The sequence below is a fragment of the Oryx dammah genome, unplaced genomic scaffold, assembly GCF_014754425.2.
Source record: "Oryx dammah isolate SB20612 unplaced genomic scaffold, SCBI_Odam_1.1 HiC_scaffold_27, whole genome shotgun sequence".
Taxonomy (NCBI): Eukaryota; Metazoa; Chordata; class Mammalia; order Artiodactyla; family Bovidae; genus Oryx; species Oryx dammah.
In genome coordinates, this window is record NW_024070211.1 from 76,304,441 (window position 1) to 76,331,710 (window position 27,270).

The 27,270-nt window shown below is 38.6% G+C and overlaps 1 protein-coding gene across 1 annotated transcript in view; it reads left to right on the forward strand.

Annotated features, from left to right (window-relative positions):
- THSD7B (thrombospondin type 1 domain containing 7B) overlaps positions 1–27,270 on the forward strand; it is an 889,260-nt gene that overhangs the window by 845,320 nt on the left and 16,670 nt on the right. The window contains exons 20-24 of the mRNA XM_040228521.1: positions 14,144–14,289; positions 21,125–21,284; positions 22,393–22,566; positions 22,666–22,761; positions 25,539–25,621. Coding sequence (XP_040084455.1) covers positions 14,144–14,289; positions 21,125–21,284; positions 22,393–22,566; positions 22,666–22,761; positions 25,539–25,621 — 659 coding nt within the window. The remainder of the gene's footprint in view (positions 1–14,143; positions 14,290–21,124; positions 21,285–22,392; positions 22,567–22,665; positions 22,762–25,538; positions 25,622–27,270) is intronic.

The window sequence follows — 27,270 nt, forward strand, 5'->3', positions numbered from 1 at the left end:
CCTAAGGAAAGTCACTGTGTGAACTAAGGCACAGAATGAATTGCACAGAGCACTTGGAAGTCATGTGATAGCTTCTACTGCACATAAATATAGCACTAGTCACAAATCATTTCTAGCTAGCTTCTGAGGGTCTGCTAGGATAACTTCTTGGGAATCCTTTCTTGACCTTTAGATGCTTTGATCTCCTAAATTAAGATGTAATAATGTCTTTTTAAAAGTATTCCAAAATCCTGATATTTGGCAAACCCTCCAGGAATCTAAATGTATATGTACTCCATTTTCTTTCTTTATTCAAACAAAATGTATAAAGTTTACATCTATTATCCTGATACCAACTGGTGTATACTTTCATTGTCAAAAGCGATACTGTGGAAAAGAAATTATATGGAGATGCTCCTATTCTCACTTCTGTTCTTGAAGGCAGGGCTGTAAAGAAGTTTACTCACATATTTCACAACTACTCATTGGAAGTTTCTCCAAAGCCAGGCATTCTCCCAGGAGCTAAAAACACACTGTGTATAGAAAGGATAAGATCCCAAGGAAACAAAGTCCCCTGACTTCATAAAACTAATATTCTAGTAAAGAACTAGATGGTAATGATAAGAAAGGCAAGCAGATGACAAATAAATAAGTAAATATACACAAAGGTAATATGCATCAATAAGTGCTATGTTAAAACAAAAAAGTCATGAGATGGAGAATAACAAGTATTTGCAGGGAAGTGAGGGATGAAAGAAGAGAGGCCATGAAGGAGGTATTTCTGTCAGAATTCAGTGACAAAGTGATGCTGTTCATGTCATTGGTGTTTTCTTCACTAGGCTTTTCAGGGTTTAATCTCACAAGCCTTTTTTGCATACCTGTTGCATCCAAGGCTCTATGTCCTGACAACAATATGAAAAGGACTATTTTTGTGATTTATTTGTGCCCAGTCTTTAAGAAATAAAATGAAAAGTACAAAGAATAGGACACATAGCCCTTGAATTTTTAGGCATAGGCAGCTACCTCCAGAACCATGCTGAGACAGTCTTCATGGGTTCTGTTCTATTCCTTTTATCTATTCAATTCCAGTCTATTCTATTCCATTCCATTCCACCAGCCCTCAAGCTACCTCCCCATTCCAGTCTTCCAGGTCTAGTCTTCCAGCACTGCTCTGCCCTGATCACTAGTCCCTGGCAGATAGAGAACTCTGTATTTAAACCATGCCTTAATCCCCAAGCAGCACAAGCTGAAAGCAACAAACAGTGAATAATCAAAAGTCACAACATGTAGCACAGATGAGCTTGTTTCTTAAGAGACTGAACTCTTGGCGCTGAAAAGGTTGGAAGCTATCATTGAAAAACATCTGTGCCTTGTCTCTTCTAAAATGGTGTGCCCGCAGCTGTCTCATATGAGCCGCTTTCTTTTTTCCAACTAGTGATGGCAGTGGGGAAGGGACCACAAGAGGAGACAGAGTTTATTTAGTCACATTCAAGTATGCAAACAAGTTGCTTGGGAGGCTGCCTTCAGCACCTGCTGCTCTCTGCTGACTTCTTTATCAAAAGCAAATGCACACAATTGTCTCCTTTTAGGAAGTCACTGGGTTGTCAGGCAAATCCTGGTGAGCTGGGTGTTCCAGAAGCTTCCCTAGAGCCTCACTTTGCCATCTAAACCAAAGAACTACCTTGATCTAAGAGGAAATTTTGAAATGAGCTCTTTCTTTATTTCCAAAAGTCTGGATTACATCTTTAATGTGCATCCGATGCTTGGCATATACCTTCTAATTGTGTTAAAGATTTCAAGGTCAGAATAGCTTGAATCTAATTTATTTCATGTTAAAGAGAGACCAATTCTAGGGTTTCCACTAAGGGATCCTTTTAGATAGATTTCAAAGATCAAAGCATGTAATAGAAGAGCTTAAATTTTGGATTAGTCATGTTCTTTGTTGAATTTTCATCAGTTCAGTTTTACGCTGAACTCCCTAAATTTAGCATATCATGAATTATTCATAATTATTATTTTAACTGATAACATTCCAAGAGTGTTATTAACCCCTTATGATTTGTCCCTCTTTCATATTTTAATTCAGTGCACATGTTTATAGTATTTTTCTACACTGTGTAATCCAGCCTGCCGCTTATATGTCCCAGATGGCATATGATTATCCTGTCAACTCTAACCCATAATGAAAAATTAATTTAATATTAAGTGCAGAGAATCAAAAGTTTGTGATTCCAGCTTTTTCATTTTTCTTTTTTTTAAAGATTTTATAAGGCAAGCCAGTAACCTTCATTTTTAGTGTCAGAATAAATTATGATCACTGTAGTATCCTTGATCATATATAGTCCAATAGTTATAACAGCTCAAACTTATTTACTATATCAAACAATTAGTTCCTATGACAAGGAACAAGAGGCTAAATTGTAGAATGGAAAAAAATAAAGACTAGACAAGAATATCTAGTTTTCAAGATGGCTTTTCCAAAGGAAAGTTGTAAGACTCTTGAGCCACAATTTGCAGACCTCATTTGAACTTTTTATCTGTAAAATGATGAATATTAGAATAACTACTTTTTAGTATCTGTTGGCCAAAGGCAATTATTGGTGCCAGGAGTATTAGAATAACTTTTTATGAAAGTATTATGAAATTATAGCCGTAATTGTACAGGTAAGGTGACAGGCAATTAACCCACTCAAGGTCACGCAGCTTGTCAGTTGCAGAGGAAAGATTTGAACTCAAGTTGACTTCCCTGGTGACTCAGACAGTAAAGCGTCTGCCTGCAATGTGGGAGACCCAGGTTCAATCCCTGGGTTGGGAAGATCCTCTGGAGAAGGAAATGGCAGCCCACTCTAGTATTCTTGCCTAGGAGATCCCATGGACTGAGGAGCCTGGTGGGCTACAGTCCACGAGGCGGCAAAGAGTCGGACACAACTGAGCGACTTCACTTTCACTTTCAGATGTCTCCTAAGCCCCATTTTCTCCATCGTGCCCCTCCACATCTGACACTGTATATGTAAGTGTTCACGTTATGTACATGGCCCTGGGTTGGGTACTAGGTTATTTTATAAAAATTCTCACAATTTATAGGGATATTTAAGAACAAGTAGAAGAAATGGATCACAGGTTGAAACACAAAGGGCAGTGAAGGTTTTAAGACTCTCTGAATTGTAAGCCTCCTAAATGTATACTTGTTTCCTAATTGACAATGTTGTATATTATCTAGTCCATCTAATTGGAATATAGCTCTGGGGAACCAACCTTCTAGATAGGGAATGTGTGAATCTGATGGACAGAAGAGCTTTTATGATTGCCAGAATCACTTTCTGTGACCTTCTTGTATTGCATCCCATGGGGAGAGCCTCATTGAGGGTATTTCTGCTGTGTATTTACAGTGATCTCTTAAGTTTTGACACATTGGGTTTGAAATGTGATTGTTGGGCATGGAACTGAAAATAAGCAACTAGAATCAGTTCAGTCACTCAGTCATGTCCAACTCTTTGCAACCCTATGGGTTGCAGCACGCCAGGCCTCCCTGTCTATCACCAACCCCTGGAGCTTGCTCAAACTCATGTCCATTGAGTCAGTGATGTCATAACCATTTCATCCTCTGTCATCCCCTCTCCTTCTGCCTTCAATCTTTCCCAGCATTGGGATCTTTTCCAATGAGTCAGTTCTTCACATCAGGTAGCCAGAGTATTGGAGTTTCAACTTCAGCATCAGTCCTTCCAATGAATATTCAGGACTGATTTAGGATTGAGTGGTTGGATCTTCTTGCAGTCTAAGGGATTCTCTTCTCCAACATCACTGTCCAAAGCATCAGTTCTTCGGTGCTCAGCTTTCTTTATGGTCCAACTCTCATATCAGTACATGACTACTGGAAAAATCATAGCTTTGACTAGACAGACCTTTGTTGGCAATGTAAAGTCTCTGGTTTTTAATATGCTGTCTAGGATTGTCTTCGCTTTTCTTCTAAGGAGCAAGTGTCTTTTAATTTCATGGCTTCAGTCAGCATCTTCAGAGATTTTGGAGCCCAAGAAAATAAATTCTGTTACTGTTTCCACTGTTTCCCCATCTATTTGCCATGAAGTGATGGGATCAGATACCATGATCTTAGTTTTCTGAATGTTGAGCTTTAAGCCAACGGTTTCATTCTCCTCTTTCACTTTCATCAAGAGGCTCTTTAGTTCTTCTTCACTTTCTGCCATAAGGGTGGTGTCATCTGCATATCTGAGGTTATTGATATTTCTCCTGGCAATCTTGATTGCAGCTTGTGCTTCCTCCAGCCCAGCGTTTCTCATGATGTATTCTGCATAGAAGTTAAATAAGCAGGGTGACATTATACAGCCTTTACGTACTCTTTTTCCTATTTGGAGCCAGTCTGTTGTTCCACGTCCAGTTCTAACTGTTGCTTCTCAACCTGCATACAGATTTCTAAGGAGGTAGGTCAGGTGGTCTGGTATTCCCATCTCTTTCAGAATTTTCCACAGTTTCTTGTGATCCATACAGTCAAAGGCATTGGCATAGTCAGTAAAGCAGAAATAGATGTTTTTTCTAGAACTCTCTTTCTTTTACTATATTCCAACAGAATGCATACTCACTATTATGGAAAAATCTGGCGCTCTATTTCCAAGCAAAGGCAAAAATGCCTAATCTTCTGCCCTTAACAGACCCACCTTTCTTCTGTGATACTGTGGTCTATCTTACCCTCTAAAATGTGGTCTTGTTACTTCCTTGCTCCACTAACCTCACTCCCAAATACATGGTCATGGCTGGAGTTGGTCTCTTTTACTCTGAATAACTTATGAAATCTTAGCCTTGCCTAACCGGAGTGTTCTTTAGGATGAAAGACATCTGGGTGCCTGAAGCAATTTTTAGACAAGTCAAGGAGTCCCACTATAGGGGAAACTTGGGGCTTTCCTGATAGCTTAGTTGGTAAAGAATCCACCTGCAATGCAGGAGACCCTGGTTCAATTCCTGGGTCAGGAAGATCTGCCAGAGAAGGGATAGGCTACCCACTCCAGTATTCTTGGGCTTCCCTTGTGGCTCTGCTGGTAAAGAATCTGCCTGCAATGCAAGAGACCTGGATTCGATCCCTGGGTTGGGAAGATCCCCTGGAGAAGGGAAAGGCTACCCATTCCAGTATTCTGGCCTGGAGAATTCCATGGACTGTATAGTCCATGGGGTCTCAAAGAGTTGGACATGACTGAGTGACTTTAACTTTCAGGGACTCTAGCTCTGAATGCAGCAATATTACTGCATCTTCTGTCTCTTGTGATGTCAAACATATGCTGAAGGTCTATCTTTAGCTAGCAGCTAAGACAATAATTTTTCTCCACCCTGTTACATTAGAAAATAACCTTGATTCCAAATCCATGTCAATACAGGATGTATACTTAAACTTGGCACTTAAAAATAAATTTGGATAAAAATTCCTTGGTGATGTTTGTGAAAAGTAGTAAAAAACAGATGTCCAGCATAAAGAACTGCATGAAATTAACTGAGCATTTTATATACAATCTAACTTCCTACTTCTTTTGGAAATTTACTCCGACAAATACCCAAAAGTGAATGAGTTGTCACAGAGAAAGTACTAGTGACATAATTTTAATTACCATTTTTTTCTAAAGGAAAAATGAAACACATGAATATAGGTAACACATTTATTGCAGACGGTAGACCTAAGTGTACTTCTCAAACTTGTTCAAGTGGCCTTGAACAGATATCATCTGATACCTGACTTGGACCACATAAAATTTTTTGGAAAACAGATGATTTTGGAATTGGACCTATTTTTTGTTATCGTCCTTCTTGTTGTGTGACTTAGCTAATTATTTAATGTCTCTGGGCTTCAGTTTATCACATATGAAATATGAGACTGGGATTCTTGTTGAAGTGATAGATTTGAGGGGCATGGGGAGAGTGGGTGCTCTCAGGTGAAGGGAGGCAAAGAAATCAGATGTAGGAAGAGAAAAGAACTAAGCAATAATATGCTATATCATCTCTATATCCTACAACACTGTATTCACTCAATTAATTTAGGCCCTTCCTCCATAATGAGGAATACTTTTATAATGACCAGTGGAATTATACAATAAATTGCCTTAACCACAGAAACATATGTGATTAAAATTGGTTAATAGATTGGCATGACCAGCCATTAACAACGTTTTTGATAGTATCCCTTTGTTTCTTTTTCATGTATTTTGTCATCTGCTAGTATTTTCTACTGATTAATATTAGGTTGTTGTTCAGTTGCTCAGTCGTGTCTGATTTTTTGAGACCTGATGTACTGCAGCATGCCAGGCTTCCCTGTCCTTCACTGTCTCTTGGAATTTGCTCAGATTTATGTCCATTGAGTCGATGATGCCATTTAACCATCTCATCTTCTGTCAACCCCTTCTCTTCCTGCCCTCAATCTTTCCCGGTATCAGGGTCTTTTCCAATGAGTCGGCTCTTCACATCAGGTGGCCAAAATATTGGAACTTCACCATCAGTCCTTCCAATGAATATCCAGGACTGATTTCTTTTAGGATTGACTGGTTTGATCTCCTTCCTGTTCAAGGGATTCTCAAGAGTCCTCTCTATCACGAAAGTTCGCAAGCATCAATTCTTTGGCACTTAGCCTTGTTTATGGTCCAAGTCTCACATCCATACATGACTATGGAAAAACCGTAACTTTGACTATATAGACCTTTGTCAGCAAAGTGATGTCTCTGCTTTTGAATATGCTGTCTAGGTTTGTCATAGCTTTTCTTCCAAGGAACAAGTATCTTTTAACATCATGGCTTCAGTCACATTCTGCAGTTATTATGGAACCCCCCAAAATAGTCTCTCACTGTTTCCATTGTTTCCCCATCTATTTGCTATGAAATGATGGGACCAGATGCCATGATCTTAGTTTTTTGAATGTTGAGTTTTAAACCAGATTTTTCACTCTCCTCTTTCTCCCTCTTCAGGAGGCTCCTTAGTTCCTCTTCACTTTCTTCTGTAAGGGTGGTGTCATCTGCATATCTGAGATTACTGATATTTCTCCCAGCGATCTTGATTCCAGCTTGAGCTTCATCCAGCCCAGCATTTCACATGATGCACTCTGCATATAAGTTAAATAAGCAGGGTCACAATATACAGCCTTGATATCAGGTAGCCAAAATATTAGGTGCCAGAATTTTAGGAATAAATTCATAAGAGAAAATACTTAAAGGCAGAAACATTTTATTCAGTAACCTAATTTTTGAGTGCATGTCAGGAAGGACCATCATCACAGTCAGACATGACTTAGCGCCTGAACCACCAAGACCATCATCGCCTTAAGGTCAGTGACCCTGAACATCGTCCTCTGTGGGTGGCGTAGGTGAGCCAGCCCCTATAGATGTCAGCTCAGGAGGACAATTCCCTGCCAATGACTGTGCACCTGCCTTGAAAATTTAACTCATATTAAAACAAACAATTCCTAGGTGGAAAGCAAACTCGTAATAATAATTTTCAAATAACATTCTTTAAAGGGAAAGTGGCATCACATGCTGATGTTTTTGTATTTCTTATGTCTGTGGCGCATTGGAGTATGTAAGTATATTCATGTGAAGTGCTTAGACATTTTATTTAATGATCTGTTTAAGGTTAAATAAGTATGTTCTTCATATGCTCTATTATTCTTGTTTCCTTTCCAGTTTCCTATACAAACATATTTGCATTGTTTGCTTGGATCTTATTCAAATTGTCCAGAGCTATCAAAATCATGATTCTTAGCTAATTCCATCAGTATCTGTTAGTTAGTCAAGGGCTTCATTGTTTAGAGCCTCTGCCTGTTACAGTGTTGGTGGTTGGCTACCTGGACCTGAAAGTATGGTCAGAGCAGAAAACCATTGCATTTGACTCTCTCTTTTTATGAATGTATGCATTGACAAATATGTAACCAGTTTTGAGGAGTTCTTTTACTGCTTAAAGTTTCCCACACCTTCCCTTTGTCAGTGGAGCCTCAGAGCGAAGCCTGACTTCTGCTGAGTTCAATGGGAGTGTGATCTGGTCCAGTATCCTTTAAACCTGTGTGTAGGTACTGGCCTCTCTTAGGGTTCCATGTAAATGTGTGTGCATGCACACGCATGTGTTACAGCTAGCATGCCTCATTATCTTTTTTTTTCTTTTCTGGAACTCTCATCAGGCAATCCTTTTTCCTTAATTGCCAGAAATTATTGCTAATTTAATAGTAGGCCTAGTATCACTGATGCTTATAATGAGTTTTCAATATTCCTCAAGAGCGGAGAGGAAAAGCTTTAGAGAGAATTGTAAGCAAACTTAACCTACTGTAATCTAAGGTCTTTATTCAATTGGAAACGTACTTTAAAACCAATGCTTTTCTCTCTTTTATACCCTAAAGTGTAGATGAATAAGAGCATCAGTTTCTATATCTCATTGGTATTATCCATTAAACATATTGTTTATATCAACTATTGTTTATATCAAATAGATTCAGAAACCCAAACAACAGTTGTCTGTTGGAAAGTGTCCAAGAAATTTCTCTCCTTCTCAGATTGGCTGCATGAGGATGTAGATGGCAGCAACCTTCTCTCTTACACTAAGATCAGAGGAGTGCAGGCCAGGGTGGAGTGGTTTTGGTGGGACCAGGCTGAATCATTTCGGACTTCATAGTTGTGTGCATTTCATGTTATAAAGCCCAGTAGAACATGAGTATCATACTTTACATTCCCATTACAGACTTGTTCCAGGGCCCGGTCAAGGAAATGATATAAAAGAGTAGTTGTCAAAATAAATGTTACAGGATGCTTGGGGCTAGGGCACTGGGGTGACCCAGAGGGATGGTATGGGGAGAGAAATGGGAGGGGGTTCAGGATGGGGAACACGTGTACACCCATGGCAGATTCATGTTGATGTTTGGCAAAACCAATACAGTATTGTAAAGTAATTAGCCTCCAATTAAAATAAATAAATTTAAATTAAAAATAAAATAAAATAAAAATATTAAGACTTAGCCAGCACCTACTATATTTCAGATATGCTGTAGTTTCTATATGGTGTATTTTCATTCATATAACCAACATGAGGTTAGTCCAAGGAGTCCTCATCATTTCCTTAGTCTTCATCTAAATCAGCATAATTGTAAGATCTGTAGGAAGCAGAACTCCTCATAGTATCAAAATACCCACTGATGAACTGACCACTTGTAAAGCCATCCCCCAGTCAGTGAGCCTCCTGGAGTAGTACATGTCCTCTGCCACTGCATCAGGGTATTTGCTGGTACCTGTCTAGCTGCAAATGGAATGTGTACCCATAAGAAAGGGGCACAAAATCAGGCACTCTGTACACCAAAGATTAAAGGGAGCTCTTGAGAAAATTTATGAAAAGTAACTAAAATAAAAAGGTTCTATGACCAAACTGTGAAACCCAGATGTGATAACAATAAACCTTTCATAGGGTCATCATAAAATTATGCAAGAAATATCAATATTCATTCTTTGTGTTAATAACTACATAGTTGTAATTATCTTCATGTAATGATACTAGATAAAATAAATATAATTGATATTAGATAATGATAGTGGTAGTTGATATTAGATAAAATGAACCCACTTACATATTTTTAGTTCCAAAATAAGTCCCATTTAACTATTTATTATCTATTTAAAATAATGTAATTCCTATTTGAAATAACCTAATTTTAAGTGGCATTTTCCCCAATGTGAATTATCCTCATATAATGAGGGCTATCTGTGTACTTAATTTGATTTTACAGAAGAGGAACTTTATGCTTAGAGAAGTTAAAGTACTTTCATACAGTCACATCATTTACGAGCTGTTAATTTGAAAGAACTGTTTCCAAATAGAGAATTTTGATGCCAAGTCCAGGTTTCTTTGCATCATACATCAGCTGTTTTAAAATGATCTTTCTCATATTCTACAACAGATCATAATTTTAAATACCTTGCATTTGGCTACGTTTATCTCTCACATGAAAATCACTATCATCAAAATAATTATTTAAGTCTTTAGTTCTTAAAAGTCCCTTTTAGAATAATTGTGCTGAGAGATAGGTGCATGGTTGAGTATTACATCCAGTATGATGCTTAGAATTTCAGAGACCATTGGAAATGGCAGGGCTCCTTGTATTCCATGTAGCTAGATATTATATTTGCAACTAAAGGAATTGTGGGTAAAGTGCCTAATTGTGGGATACTTTCTCTGATTATTTAGTTTATAAGATTCCTGATTTAAAAAGGAACTTATTGTTTGGGAACGCTTGTACACCTGTGGTGGATTCATGTCAATGTAAAAATTAAAAATAAAAAAAAAAAGTAAAAAAAATAAAATAAAAGATAAAAGGAAAAAAAATAATAAAATAAAAAGGAACTTATTAAAAGATAGTACCTCACAGAAATTTAAGGTACAGCAAGTACCTTTTGTACTCTGATCCATTTATAAACAAAGGTTCCTTATTGAATATTAATAGTAGCCAGTTAAACAGAATATAAAATATTTGTTCTTCTCTTTCTGACTTACTTTACTCTGTATGACAGACTCTAGGTCCATCCATCCATATCACTACAAATAACCCAATTTTGTTCCTTTATATGGCCTAGTAACATTCCTTTATATATATTATATATCTCACATCTTTTAAATTTATTTTTAACTAAAGGATAGTTACAATATTGCGTTGTTTTCTACCATACGTAAACATGAATCAGCCATAGGTGTACATATGGCCTCTTCCTCTTGAGCCTCCCTCCCACCTCCCACTCCACCCTACCCATCTAGATTGTGTTGGGCTTCCCCAATGGCTCAGCGGGTAAAGAATCTGCCTTCAATGCAGGAGATAAAGAAGACACAGGTTCAATCCCTGGATCAGGAAGATCCCCTGGAGGAGGAAAATGGCAACCCACTCCAATACTGTTGCCTGGAAAATCCCATGGACAAAGGAACCTGGCAGGCTACAATCCAAAGGGTCACAAAGAGTTGGACACAGCTGATCGAATACTTCTTTATGCTAGAAAAACAGTACAGGTGAACTTAATAGCAATGCAGGAATAGAGATGCAGACATAAAGAACAGACATGTAGATACAATGAGAAAGGGAAGGGTGGGACCAATTGGGAAATTAGGACTGACACTAATTAAGACTATACACTACCATGTGTAAGACAGATAGCTAGTGAGAAGCTGCTGTATAGCACAGGAAGCTCAGCTCTGTGCTGTGATGACCTAGAATGGGTGGGATGGGGATAAGGGATGAGAGGGAGGCTCAAGAGGGATGGGATATATATATATATATATATACACATATAACTGATCCACTTTGATGTACAGCAGAAACTAACACAACATTGTCAAGAAATTATATTCCAATAATAAAAAAGAAAACAAATGATAATATACTTCAAATATAGAATTATATGCTTCTTGGTAGTAGTTGACATTGTTTGAACTTATATTTGTGTTTGGATAGCAAATGGCAGAGAAATCATATGGCTGTCCTTTCAGTGAGTGGTTATAGGACTTCATTATTTTTTTTTCTATTGACTTTATTAGGTTCCCCCCACCACGTTTATGTCCAGCAGAAAATATCTGTCACTTTAATGGAAATAAATAGAATAGTCCTAAAGAAATGGCAGTGATGCATGCCGTCAATTCAAGAACAAGCTTGAAGTTATTTGGTTTTAATGAAATAGAACCTCTTCTATTAAAGGTGACACCACATTGTCATTAGTTTTACAAAGATGGATAGAGAACAGGATGCAATTATAAAGACATTAGAATAATAGATATTTATTTCAAGAGAATAAACATAAAGATTGTTATAAAACTGAAGAGTATTTAGGTTAGAGTTAATGTGAAATATTGAGCCAAATGCATTCATTGAGCAGGGACAGTGTTTCATATGAATAAGGTGATGTCCAACAAGTATGATTTGGTTTGAGTGATGTTGGGAGGGAACATTGGTCTAAATGTAAATGTTCTGCCCTGTGCCCAGGAATGCATAATTTGTGGATTCTGTTGTTCACAAAGCCTAAGTTACCGATGACACAAATTTTTGCTGCCACCTCAAGTTTCTTTTGTGTTTCCCATACAAGACCTAGATCAGTCCTTTCCTTGCTGTGATGTTCTCTTGCATTAGCATCTTGGCTAATACAGTCACCTCTGTAGCAAAACTTCCTGAGTTTGAATCCTGTTCTGCAACTGACTATGTTTTTGACCTTAAAGAAGTGACAAACTCTGTGCTGCAATGTCCTTGTCAATAATATGTGACAATAACAGAATTTTCCTCTAGGATTGTTATGACTATTCAGTGAGTCAGTATATAAGTATTTAGAAAACTGCTTAGCAATAGCATCACACATGTTTGCACACCAGATAACATCATAGAGACAGTTTACAAAAATATGAATTAAACAAATATTCAATTAGTGCTTAATATATAAGGAGTCTCATGTTAGGGACAGAATCTCAGGCCTCACGGAATTTAGAATCCAGTGATGAGAATGCCCTAGTTTTTTACAAGGGTCTTTTTAAAGAGAATTAGTTTTCCACCATATCTATGATAATATTCTGGTGACCGCTAAGAGGTAGTCCACTGACTGTGTTAGTTTCCCTTACTGCTCCCTGAACTTGAGGACATCTGAGAATTATGCTTACCTAAGGTTTTCAAGTAAATTCTATGCAGAAGTGAAGTCATTGCTATCTTCCCATTTCTCTTAAACTATAAATGTATAATCTTTGATTCTCACTTTTAATAGCTTTAACAGTATTCCCAGTCTATTCTGTTCCTTGCTCTCTCTTCCAGCCACACTGGCCTTCTGTTAGGTCCTCACACCTGTCCTTCTCCTTTGTATCTCATGACCTATTCATGTGCTCTTTCTTCTGCGGGTCAGTGGGCCACTCTGTACATCATGTCTGACTTACTCCTTCAGATTTCTGTTTAAAGCTCAACTGCTCAAGGAAACATTCTCTGATTCTTTCACAGACTGGGTGGCATCCCCATAACATGCTCTCGGAGAACCTTCTGTTTTTCCTTTCACATTTATCACAAATACAATCACATAATTAATTTTATAACAGTGGAAGGGCATTGGATTCAGAGATAACTAATATTAAGGAAACTATGTGCATACCATAGTTCATCAGTAGCAAATGAGTAAAGACAAGAGAGAGCGGGAGAGAGAGCAGGAGCACGAAACATTTACATTCCATCCACTATTCCTATTAGTGAGTTTATGACCTGATGCCTGGCAGTGGGTATAAGATGACGTGAGAGTCCTGCTCTTTCCTGAACTATTCTTATCAACCAATTTCCTCTCAGTAGGAAATGGAATACCAGTATGTGAAAAAAATGTTTTCAACCATCATGGCTTCTTCATACAAGTTAACAACTTTATCTGATATTCAGTGAAAAAGAGAAATTGGCCCTACACTCTAGGAAAACGGGTCATGTTGAATTAATGGAGTGACACTATTTGAACCACACTAGGGAATTTTCTAGGGTAATCTTGGCATCTTCCTAGGGAATTTTCTAGCGTAATTTGGATTATGTGCAATTTTCTAGCTCACTTGATGATTTAGAACCTAACATAGGAATACCATTCTCTTTTTGCTTAATGAGGAAATGGCAACCCACTCCAATATTCTTGCCTGGAGAATCCCATGGACGGAGGAGCTTGGTGGGCTACAGTCCACGGGTCGCAAAGAGTCGGACATGACTCAGCGACTTCACTTTCACTTTTGCTTAATATTGGTGGTCCTAGCCTAGAATGTAAGGTTTGTGAAGGCAGGAGGTACATAGGGCTGTTTTATCACTGCACCCCCTAGCACATGGCAGGATGCTTTGGTTATTCTAGAGCTTAATAAAGAAATATTTATTAAGTGAATTAACATTGTGCCAGTGTTTCCAGGGTCAGTCTGTTTGGTAACGGTACAGAGTTTGGATATAGGATGGCTGAAGTAGAAGATAGAGTTTCAGATCCACAAGCATATGCAGACCTTGAATAACCTGTATCTCCATGGAAACCTAAATTAAAATAGCAAAACAACTGAAACCTGGACATGACAAAGTTCAGCGTGTTTTCGTGAAGACTTTTGTATATATGGCAACATTCTGTTCTTTAATTCCTTTTTTAGCCAAACTCTAATGGAAAAGTTGACATTGTCTTTCTCATTTTAGGTCAAAGGAGCCGGACTCGATTTATCCTTATGCCAACCCAAGGAGAAGGCCGGCCATGTCCCACAGAGCTTACCCAGCACAAAACCTGCCCAATGACCCCCTGCTACAGCTGGGTCCTCAGCAACTGGTCTGCATGTAAATTGGGGGTAAGTCATATAATGGCATTTAAAGAAATGTTTCTCAGTCTGTACAAAGTACTTGTCTATTGAAACCTACAAGGTGATAAAACAAACTTCACAGCACCAGGGGCCTGGCACAGTGTATTTTTATACCATAGAGAGCATGGGAAAAAGAACCAAATGACTTAACTTCATACAGAGTGATACTGCTAGGAAAATAAATGCCCATCATTATCAACTATTGTAATAAGTTGGATCAGGGGACTTTCAATCTTCTTAGTATCTTAAAGAATTCTCTATCTTCTTGGTTTGTTGGAAATATCAAAGCGTTATGCAATTAGGCAAAACCCCGATACTATAGAAATGCACAACTTGTCGTAGACTGTATTTCTTTAAAAAGCACTTTTAGGCTTAGACAAAATCTTGCATGTGGGCAGAAAACCAAAAGTGTATGAAAGATATATTTTAACATTATTACACAAACCAAGGTTACTACATTTTCCTCAATGATTGCTTTTTATTGACCTGAAATATAAATGCCTAGTAACATCATAATATATCACATACCCAGAGCTTTTGCTGGGTCAGCAATGATGCTCTGTGGCATTTTCTTTCTGGTTTCTTGTGTAAGAAAAAAGCACATTGATTTTTCTCTATTTTCTTGTTTTACTAGTTTATCCTTCAGTTCGTATTCCAAGGCAGATTTAATTAGGTAACAATAATTTTGATTATGCATTAAGATATCTGCAGAGTATTCTCATAGTGTTCCTGTCAGGATGACATTGTTGTACAGCATCATTATCTTGCAGAAGTTAAATGCCCATGTATTTTAATAAGTCTCAGAGGAATAAAAATGTGTGCTACATTTGTTCAGTCTCCTTTTTACAGAAAATAAGATACCATGCCAATTAATTCAATAGTAACCTAATGGCTTTTTTTTTCTTTTTTTTAATTTTTATTTTTACTTTATTTTGCTTTACAATACTGTATTGGTTTTGCCATACATTGACATGAATCCACCACGAGTGTACATGAGTTCCCAACCCTGAACCCCCCTCCCACCTCCCACCCCATATCATCTCTCCGGATCATCCCCATGCACCAGCCCCAAGCATCCTGTATCCTGCATTGAACATAGACTGGCGATTCATTTCATACATGATAGTATACATGTTTCAATGCCATTCTCCCAAATCATCCCACCCTTCCCTCTCCCTCAGAGTCCAAAAGTCCATTCTATACATCTGTGTCTCTTTTGCTGTCTCACATACAGGGTTATCATTACCATCTTTCTAAATTACATATATATGCGTTAGTATACTATATTGGTGTTTTTCTTTCTGGCTTACTTCACTCTGTATAATCGGCTCCAGTTTCATCCATCTCATTAGAACTGATTCAAAGGTACTATTTTTAATGGCTGAGTAATACTCCATTGTGTATATGTACCACAGCTTTCTTATCCATTCCTCTGCTGATGGACATCTAGGTTGTTTCCATGTCCTCGCTATTATAAACAATGCTGCAATGAACATTGGGGTACATGTGTCTCTTTCTATTCTGGTTTCCTCGGTGTGTATGCCCAGCAGTGGGATTGCTGGGTCATAAGGCAGTTCTATGGTGTACTTAGTCCAAAACTCTCTTTCCTAAACCTTCAACAGTTTTTTCAGTATTGCTTAGTATCACAAATAAGAAATGGAAGGAAGATATCTCCTAACAATTGTTGAGAGAGTAGAGAAAACAAATTCAAAGAATTTAGGAACTCATTGCAGAAGAAGGAAGAGAAAAGACAGGAAGAAGAAAGGAAGGATGGGGGACAAACTCCATACTCTGTGTCTCACCAGCCATTCAGCTGCTACTATACCTCACTTGTTCTTTTGTATTGAGATGGCCAAAAAGTTCATTTGGGTTTTTCTATAAGATGTTACAGAAAATCTCAGGTGAACTTTTTGACCAACCCAATACTTTTCCTTTTATCTTCCTGGTATCAAGAGCTTTTTGGTTTTTTTTTTAAATAGACAAATCTGCCAGTTTGTCTCCTAGGAACATGCAGGGGAAATGTCAAATGTAATGTTTGAGATTTTGCTGCCACATACTGAACTTTAGCTGGAACCATAGGGGCCGGAGTGGTGGGTTGTGAACATTCTCTATAGCAGTTCTTGTGGAGGTGGGGAGAAGGAGTTGTGGCATCTGATGGAAATACCCAGACATAGGGGCTCTGGAGACCATGAGAGCAGGTGTATCCAGAGATTTCAAAGGTGCCTTAGATTTCTAGATGAGGTCATTCCATTCACTGACATTTTCAGTCAGGGGAAAACTGGAGTTAGCCTCAATCCAGGCAAAGTTCTCAGAAAACATGTCTGTATTAATTATTCCTTTGTGGGCACCTTACCTGCAGGAGACCAACAGCATTCTTGCCCAATAATTTGGAATGTAATTGAAGCTGTTCAAAGATATTATATTCAAAAACTCTTTGCTGTCACATATTCCCACCTTATATAATAGATAAAGTCAGTAATTCAGAGGCAAAAGAGAAAGAGAATCTTGATGATATTTGAATTTTTGCTGAGTTTGAACTGCATTCCTGTTCTTCCTGAAGCCTGATTTTGAATGCTTTGTGAGATACATAACACAAGACATTTTCAATGAGTCCCCTTTTCTTACTCATCTATGTAAACTGAGTTTGGGGAATTACTGATCAAAATACACATGAACCTCCACATACAAAGCAAGTGCACCTCTCTCACAGCTGTCCTTCTGCTTCTCCTTGTTCCGTACTATCCTGACCTGCCCAATGTGGGTTGCAGACTTATTCACTGAAGGTGGTGGTTGTGATCTTGAAGTGGCTGATTGCCATCAAATGGATCAAACCCCAAACAAAGGAGCTTGCCCAGGGCATGGTGGATATGCCAATTCTGTCACCATCATCTGTGGAAAGAGACTTGCAAACGAAAGTGTTTATCCTCAGGCTTCATTTTTTTTCAGGGTTTCCTAACTCCTTCCAGGTTTCTTAGCTGGTAACACATATCCACACATATGTTGCAAAATCTGTTTCAGAGCTCAGACTCTGGAGTCTCTCAGGTCTAATCTTTTTAGATTTTATTTTATATATTCTTAAATATTATTTTGTAGACTTCTTCATCTATTCCTTAGTTTTCTCAGAACTTCTCATTTTGAAAAGTAGGATAACATGAAGTGACACCCTCTACTCTTCACTGCTGCTGCTGCTGCTGCTGCTAAGTCACGTCAGTCGTGCCCGACTCTTTGGGACCCCATAGACGGCAGTCCACCAGGCTCCCCCATTCCTGGGATTCTCCAGGCAAGAATACTGGAGTAGGTTGCCATTTCCTTCTCCAATGCATGAAAGTGAAAAGTGAAAGTGAAGTCACTCAGTTGTGTCCGACTCTGTGCAACCCCATAGACAGCAGCTCACCAGGCTCCTCCGTCCCTGGGAGTCTCCAGGCAAGAACACTGGAGTGGGGTGCCACTGCCTACTCTTCACCATTTTACATTTATGTATATTTATAAACTCACACACATATTTTGTATTTATTATTTAAATATATATCAGTAGACTTTAATATTTTTATTTTTATTATTATTATTATTTTTTTTTACTTTATTTTACTTTACAATACTGTATTGGTTTTGCCATACATTGTCATGAATCCACCATGGGTGTACATGCATTCCCAAACATGAACCCCCCCTCCCACTTCCCTCCCCATAACATCTCTCTGCGTCATCCCCGTGCACCAGCCGCAAGTAGACTTTTTATTTTTATTTATTTAAAGATACTTGAGTGTTTTTAATTGTTTTTGTTTAATTGTTGGCTGCACCCTGCAGCATGTGGGACCTTAGTTCCCCGACCAGGGATTGAACTTGTGCCCCCTGCATTGAAAAGTGGTGTCTTAACCCCCGGACTATCACGAAGTCTCTAGACTGTTTTTTTTTTTTTTTTAAGTAGTTTTAAGTATACCAAAAAACTGAGCAGAGAGTTCCCATATGCCTCTTAATTTCCCAAACTCACATGCTTCCCCCTATTATCAGCATCTTTGCAGGCTTAATTTTGGTCAAGATTTTTTCCAGCTCCTCACTCTGTACTTTTTGCCAGGTTTTCAAACTCTCCAAACTCTGTTTGCTTATATATATCACAGGAGGAGAAGTAGTACATGTTTTGCTGGGGGTTTTGGTAACGATTAGACAAGTCATATGTAGTGCTGAGCATAGTACCTGACATAAATTTAGAGCTCAATAAATTGAGGTTGTTATTATAGGTTTGATTAAAACTCTGATTATGATCATTAGCACCACCTGCTGATCCACATCTGGTGATGCTGATGCAGAGTGGACAGGAAGTCCATTAATGACCTGGACGGCAGAGACTTAGTGACAGAATGCTGACTGTTGACCATCTTGTTCTAAGAAGCCTGTCTCTGTTTTCAAGTCCTGGTGTGTAAAGTCTCATGAGTGAGACTGGATGAATGCATGCTTTATGAATGAAATTATCATTCTGCGGCTGATTTCTCCTCATACTGTGGCTGTTGTTGTCAAAGGTATAAGAGATTAAGGTGGAATATGGATACATACTAGAAACATTATTGTTTGTCTTGGTTTTGAAAATGCTCCCTGATGTTGACTAGTTTCCCTTCCTTTCTGCACACTCCATCTCCTGGAATGTCAAACAAAGCTCTAATCAATTGCATCTCCAATTACCTGAGGTTCTAGAGAGCAGTAACTTCAAACTTCAGACATGCTTCAGACATCTTCAGACTCCAAGTTCATGAACTCTGACACTCTACAGTGAAACATATACCTTAGGCAATTTGACCATGCAATGGACAAAAGTTACAGAAAGAACCCTCCCCCAAACCCAAATTTAACTTAATGCTAGTTATTTTCAGCTTTGGGGTATAAATATTTACTAGAACATTTGGTTTGGATGAATATATTGTGAATTGATTTTGAACTTCCATTTCTTAAAAAATAAAGTGCACTTGGGTTCATAACTAGGGCACATTTTTTTAACCATTTCACAATGGTTAGAACGGTTATGAGGTATTGAGATAGCAAGTGTGGGGATTGCCATCTTAGATAAGCAAAGCACAATTCTTGTTAAAACATCTATGGAAAAGGATGTGATGGTCCAAGTCTGTGTGTCTGCTCAGATGATTCAGTATCTAAGTTGCTGTAACTTAGACCTCTGCCAAATTGCACCTTTTTTTTTTTTTTTTGCCAGTATAACTTTGAATCTGAAAGAATTTTTCTCAGCAGCCTCTACCATCCTGCACATCCGGCAGCCCGTCCACCACCTGCCCTTGATACTTAGCAGCTGCTGCCACTGTGCCTTGACCTGGCTGGTGCTCAGCGGGCCCATCAGCCTCTGAGTCACCTGCTCCATACTCAGGAGCAGTCATGACTGCTTTAGCTGCCCACCACGTCCGTCTTCAATCCTGCTGCTGCCAGAGACACAGAAGCTCCAAGTTCTAGCAATATAGTTTCTGAGTGCTGTGGTGGGAGGGAGGAATAAGGAGGAGCTGAAACTCAGTTTCCCAATGCAGAGCCCAGCTGTCCAGTTATCTCCTAATAATGGGTTGTAGCATGTAGCACCCTTGTGTGCAGCAACAGAGTCCATCAAATGTTCTTTCTCTCTCTCTCCATCTATGCCAGAAGTAATCATGAAAACTCTTGGTATTCCACCTATTTCCTGGCTTAGTGGGAAGCTGAGTAATACACCTTGAAAGTATAGGGGAGTTAATACTCCCTAGGATGAAAGTTGATCAATGAGAACTGGATCCATGGAGGAGCTGGCATAAAAATGCCTCTTCCTTTTTCCTGCCACCACAACTTGGCTGATCCATGTGGCCTGTCTAAACAATGTTGTGATTGACCAAGAAACTAGCTGTGTTTACTATGAAGTTGAGGCCAGTTGACAACACACTACCTTATATTTGCTTTTCCTCTGCACCTGCGATGGCTCTCTCAGCCTCACTCTTGCACCCCTGGGATTTCACCTCCTTAGTATAGAAGCTTTGCCTTGGGCTCTGTTTTCTAAGGCACTTATGCAACACACACACACACACGCATGCACGCACGCACACACACACCCCTACCCTCTACAGTTATCCAAATAACCAATGGACTTCTTTTTGAAATATGAGCACCTGACTAAAACTGAGGAGATAATACTCACCTTGTGAGTATCTGCTAAAAATGTTAGAGTAGGAAGTCTTTCATCAGGCAGATGGTTGAGCTAGATAACCACAAAGCTTCTGTTTCTGTGAGACACTGCGCATTTTTTTTCTCATTGGCCAGAAAAATCTGAGTAGGACTTGTATAAAATGTCTTCAAAGAATAATATTCAGCACAGAAGGCATTATGAGGAAATCAGTGTTTTACTGGAAACCCCAATCTAATCCACATGAGAAAGTACTGAATTCCCTACAAAAGAAAAACAAGCAAAGCAAAAGAGAAATGTACACCCTGTGGTTGTACATGCTCTTTTGGGGAGTGATTATAGATTAGGCCACTTTATCTCATACACCTAGACAAATTAGGTATTGTTTTTCTTTTTCAGTCAATCCTGGCTGAGTTCCAGGATGAATCGTCATATTCTGAGTGCATAAATTTCAAGGCATAAATTTGCATTTCTGCTTCAGTTGCTTTGTCAGCTCTAAAAGAATTGCTCAGGGATGCCTTATTGTCAACAACTGAAAGATAACCCTCCAAAGGAGGGAGCTGAAGAAATATGCAACTGTGTTTGTTTTGTTTTTCGGTTTCTTTTGCCCAAGAGGTGGCGGGAGCTAAAACTTTGAGATGTTCCTGACTTATGTAATGCTGACGGCATCTGTTCCTCTGACAGGGTGGAGACTGTGGGGAAGGAGTCCAGACCCGCAGCCTCTCCTGTGTGGTCCACAATGGTTCACTGTCTCCCTGGACTGTACGTGTAGACGATGCACTGTGTAGAGGGATGCCCTTTCAAGACAGCATCTTGAAACAGCCCTGTTCAGTGCCTTGCCCAGGTAGGCAATTTTAAATGATTGGGAGTGCCTTCCATGGTGGCCTTTTTATTTATTTTTCTGTTTTTTTGGAGTTCTCTCTCATCCAAGTTGAAGTTTGTAACTAGCTTTAATTCACGTGCCATTGGTTATCACTTTGGAATATACCTAACAGCTTCTATAGAGGCAAAGTAGGCTGGCAGGGCGAATCAGGGGGAAGCACTGGACTTGGAAATGTAAGAGCTAAGTTAGAATCTTGTCACTATCATGACGCTGGCATTTTGCCTGGGACATATACTCTTGTCACTTTGAGGAGCGATTGCTCCATCTAGAAAATGTGTTAATAATACCTGACCGCACCAAGCGCATTGCCAGCATTCAAAAAACATTCACTGAATCCATGAGTAATGAACCCTGGCTGATGACATGGTGACGACAAGTAAAGCTAAAAGTTCATGAAAGCACTCTGTTAAACAAGCAAGTTCTATGTAATTGTAAAGGTTATTCTTAGTTACATGAGATTTATGAGTTTATTTTAATCCTAATAACACAACTTAACCTTGTATGGCAGGAGCTTAAGGTGGATAAATATATCCTTATGTAGTCTTATAATATGGCATGAAACATATATGTGTATATACACACATTCATATATATTGACATATATATATACAAAAAAATTTTTTTTGCATGTTTGGATTGTTAAATGAAACATTCTTTAAGTTTAAAGCTACTCTACTTCTTTCCTTTATATAATTTCTATGAACATCCATTTTATGATGTTATGATGCTCTTTAAAAACTGAGTTGCTGTAATCTTTACACTTCCTTTTAAAAATTTTATTGTCACTAGTAGACACTAGTGTTCTCTAGATAAAACTTCCATGATTTGAGGCAAAATAATGGTAGTGTAGTGCTTGGCGCTTTTCATTCAACTAGATTAAACCATAAATTACTTCTCACTCCCAGTGCTTTCTAATTAGAAAATTTGTCAGCGTAGAATTTGTAGTTTCTGGAATGCACCTGGTCACTGCGGCACCACACATATCCCACTGTGAAGCCTGTGTGTGTCAATGGGGTCAGGGGCCAGTTTTCACACTGTTTCCTCTGCTCTGTGCTGCATGATCCTCCAGGAGACTGCCATTTAACAGAATGGTCAGAGTGGAGCACATGTGAGCTGACCTGCATTGATGGAAGAAGCTTCGAGACTCTGGGTCGCCAATCTAGGTCAAGGACATTTATAATTCAGTCTTTTGAGAACCAAGACAGCTGCCCCCAGCAGGTTCTAGAAACACGCCCTTGTACAGGTACCAAGAGCACTGTTCAACTCTCAGCCTTGATTGATCAATGCTTGTTCTGCTTTGATTGAAGCATAATAGAACCGCTGTTATCATATTTACTTGCAGGAGGTAAATGTTATCACTACACATGGAAAGCAAGTCTTTGGAACAATAATGAACGAACTGTGTGGTGCCAACGTTCAGATGGCATTAACGTCACAGGTATTCCTGCCTAAGATTCATGTGGGCACTTTGGAAAGATCTCTGAGTGTTGCTGTTGGTGAGAAGAATTAGCTTAAAAATTATAAGCAAGGGAAAACTGGGGAGTGGACTTAGATGAGCTTCATGGCAAGTTGCCATTAGATCTTTGCATCTTAGAAAGCAAACAGTTCTATATGAAGTCCCATAATATATCAGACAGGCTACCCGGATGGCACAATTGTAAAGAATTCTCCTGCCAGTGCAGGAGCCATAGGAGACAGGGGTTCAATCCCTGAGTCAGGAAGATCCCCAGATAAGGAAATGGCAAGCTATTTCAGGATTCTTGCCTGGAGAATTCCATGGACAGAGGAGCCTAGTGGGCTACAGTCCATGGGGTCACAAAGAGTGAGATATGACTGACTGAGCATACACACACACAGTATATCAGACAACTTAAAGAGGTAGTTCAGTTCAGTCGCTCAGTTGTGTCCAACTCTTTGTGACCCCATGGACTGCAGCACTCCAGGCTTCCCTGTCCACCACCAACTCCCAGAGTTTACTCAAAACTCATGTCCACTGAGTCGGTGATGCCATCCAACTATCTCATCCTCTGCCATCCCCTTCTTCTCCCACCTTCAATCTTTCCCAGCATCAGGGTCTTTTCCAGGGAGTCAGTTCTTCACATCAGGAGGCCAAAATATTGGAGTTTCAGCTTCAGCATCAGCTGATACATAATAAAATTTCTTTGAATATCATGATCTAAGACAAAAACAGAAAGACACAGATGTTGGTTTAAAACAGTGATCTCTAAAATTTTAAAAGATGTACCTTTTCAGTAAAAGGTATTTGAGAACAGACCTCAAAATATCCTAAAATCCCACACTACTGTGCTAAAGTTTCATGTTATGAAACATATACAGAAATTGAAATTAAAAGAGTTGATAAAGATATAATAAATGCTAAAATATATTAATGATTAAAAACATTTTCCTGTAAATTATAGATGCTTATATTCGTGTACTGAAAGCTTCATTTTTTAACAATGTGGTAGCCTTGATTATTATTTAATATCTGACTATATATTGAAGGAAGGGTTCCTCATTCATGACAGTGAATGCAATTAAATTCTACAAATGGTCTCAATCATTTTAAAGGGGTTTGTTTCGATGCCTTCTTATGAAGGAAAATCAAATTGTCATTCTTTTTACTTAGTGCTATGGCTGACTAAGAGCTCATCAGAATAGAAGAATCTCGATTTTTCTATCAGAATAGAAAGGTTGTCTGCTTCACCTTTTTCTAGTTTACTTGTTTTTTTCATTATTGGTTGTCCCTTTAATCCATAGTTTTTCCATACAACCATTTAAGTGACCTGCCCATTGTGTAAGTTATTATTGAAGCTAAATATACTGTAAATCTGCCTAACCAGGAACACAGAAAGCATCGCTTGCTGCACTATGCTTAGAGTTAACCAACTGGTGAGGGTTCCACTATCAGAGTCTGTGAGTGGCATACCTCGTGCCTGGTATACACCCCAGGGCCACCTGATGAATGAGTTCAGGTTACCAGTGTCACCTGCTAAGCATTATCACAGCTTAATTTCATTGTTAAAATTTAAAATGTTGGCTAAAATATACAAATTCTAACATGTTTTTCCTGGCTCCCAGGTGATCCTCTCCCCGTGGAGTGTACACACTGCATGGTGGAGATCCCTGGTTTAAGGAGGAAAAAATACCACCTCCAAACTCTGTTGGCAGTGACAAGGCTGTGTGGTTACTGCCACTAACACATGATCAATTTCACACCTACCTGCTCATTCTGGATCCTGTTTTTTTTTTTCTTGTGGAAATTATTTTTCAAGTAACAGAGTTTAGCTGTTTCATTCTTCAGAAAAATGTAGATACAACATACCCCACACAGCCTTAAGCACAAAACTTTCTCTAGTTACAAAATCATAATTGGTTATGTTATGGTTATATACTATATAATTGGTTGACAATTATAATAATGCAGAAACTAGAACCTATAAATGCAACCAGTGGTATGTAAATGTAGCTTCAATGGTGCCCTTGAATAATATGTCAGCTTCTTTGCTGGTACCTTGAATCCAGGAAGGCATGACTAATATATAAATGATTTTTAGATTACAGAGCTATTATTCCATCTAGTTACTCAAAGCTATTTTAATAAGGACCTGCAAGTACTAGTGTCAGATGTATGATTATCCCTGCTGGAGTGTATACATTTGCTCTTAAAAATATGTGTGGCAATCTTTATGTGACTCTGCATGTGTGCATATATGTGTGTATATTCTGGCTGAAATATGTTGAAAATGTTACCAAAATGTTTAATATTTTGGTCTTATGAATGGACTAGTGGCATTCTTTTAGTGTTTGGTTGTTGGGAATTGGTCTAGTGCCTAGTTTGGGAGCTGGAAAAAAACTATGTAGACAGATCTTTGAGCGTATATATTTTCTGCTCCTGAACTTCAATTGAGATTTCATCAATTCTTTTACTGATCCTGACACTCACAGGCTTTGCCCTCAAGTGAAGCCATATGATAGAATCACCTGGCCAACACGCAAGTATAAAATCTCAACTGTAAACAACTTCTGTTAGTAGAGTCTCCCATCTCAAACAGCCCTTCCTAGAATAATCAACAAAATATAACTGAGCCACACTGTCAGCAAACAGATTTTTAAAAAAATAATACTGTTACAAGGTAGCCAGTGCCAGAAAAGAAAATAAGTGAATATTTATCCTAGGAAAATCTGTAAATGATGGTGGGATTTCCTTTGTAGGAGGCTGCTCCCTTCAGGCACGCCCTGCTGCTATTCGGCAGTGTAACCCAGCTTGCAGAAAACCTTTCTCCTACTGCACACAGGTGAGTCAGGTGCTAGAGGCTTGGACAGGTAATTTAATTGTGTTATATGTATGTTGTCTAATGTTTTCCAGTCTCCTGTAGCCCAAGCAGCAATTTCATGGGCCCACGATACCACCTAGAGGCAATTGCAGAAGTAATAGCAGCTATTAAGAATTTATTTGCATGGCCATGTGTTCAAGAAAGCAGTCTTTTTTTACTCTAAATCTATCTATATCTAACCTCTCTTTCAGATATCTAATCTGTTAGCTCTATTTCTCCTCTGATTATCAATATGTTCTCAGTTGATTTTATTTCCTCCATTTCATATACCTAAACTATTTTCCAAAATCCTTAAAAGGATATGTTCATGTTTGCTAAACATTAGGTACTAAATTTGATTACACTGTAATTAGTATATATACATTTTAGTTGATTTTAAATAAGTTGATAGTATGGTTATGGGTAATAATTATGTGTGTGTACATATATATACATTTTTCAAAGCAGAAATTTGTCTCCTTTTCCTTCTTTAATTCCCACCCATTACTGCTCAGGATTTAATGCAAAATGTACCATGTATTCTAATAAGTGGTACTCACAGTGTACAGTGTGTATAGAAGAAAGGTGTGCCCTGTCTCTCAAAGAAAGAAGTTTCTTCTCATAGTGTGTTCTTTCCAAAAATGATTTGGTTAAAATGATTCAAGTGCTCCATTCTATTTTATGGACCTTCTACTTCAAGTAGAAGTAGGTTAATTCTTTGACACAGGAAAGCTAGGGATTAAGTTTCCAGTGGAAAAAAGAAGGAAAAGAGACCAGCAACGACTTCATGGGCTGATGATGTTTGTGAAATAGAAGTTGTGGCTTCCCACCACTGGATATCCTCTGTAATAAACATAAAATACCTTTTCCCTTGAACCTTTGACCTATATAACTGGTTACAGCTTTTCACTCAGACTAAATAAAGACACATCTTGAAAAGATGGCTTTCATATTTGAGCTTGTACCAATTTTCTTCATTAGTTTCTCTCCATTGAACATTGAGTAATGTCTTTAATTAAAACCAATGGAAATATTTATAATGATAACTGTCATTATACAATCTCTACCTAAACTTTAGACATTTATTAATTATGTTTTTTTTAACTTCTATTTTTTAGTTTTAGTATCTGTTGCTCCTCAAAATCACGTGTTCAATCAACAACTGATAACCTAAGTAAATAGTTCAGTTCAGTCACTCAGTCATGTCTGACTCTGCGACCCCATGGACTGCAGCACGCCAGGCCTCCCTGTCCATTACCAACTCCCGGAGTTCACTCAAACTCATGTCCATTGAGTTGGTGATGCCTTCCAACCATTTCATCCTCTGTCATCCCCTTCTCCTGTCTTCAATCTTTCCCAGCATCAGGGTCTTTTCAAATGAGTCAGTTCTTCACATCAGGTGGCCAAAGTATTGGAGCTTCAGCTTCAGCATCAGTCCTTCCAATGAATATTCAGGACTGATTTCCTTTAGGACGGACTGGTTGGATCTCCCTGCAGTCCAAGGGACTCTCAAGAATCTTCTCCAGCACCACAGATCAAAGTGTCAACTATTCGGTGCTCAGCTTTCTTTATGGTCCAACTCTCATATCCATACATGACTACTGAAAGAACCATAGCTTTGACTAGACAGA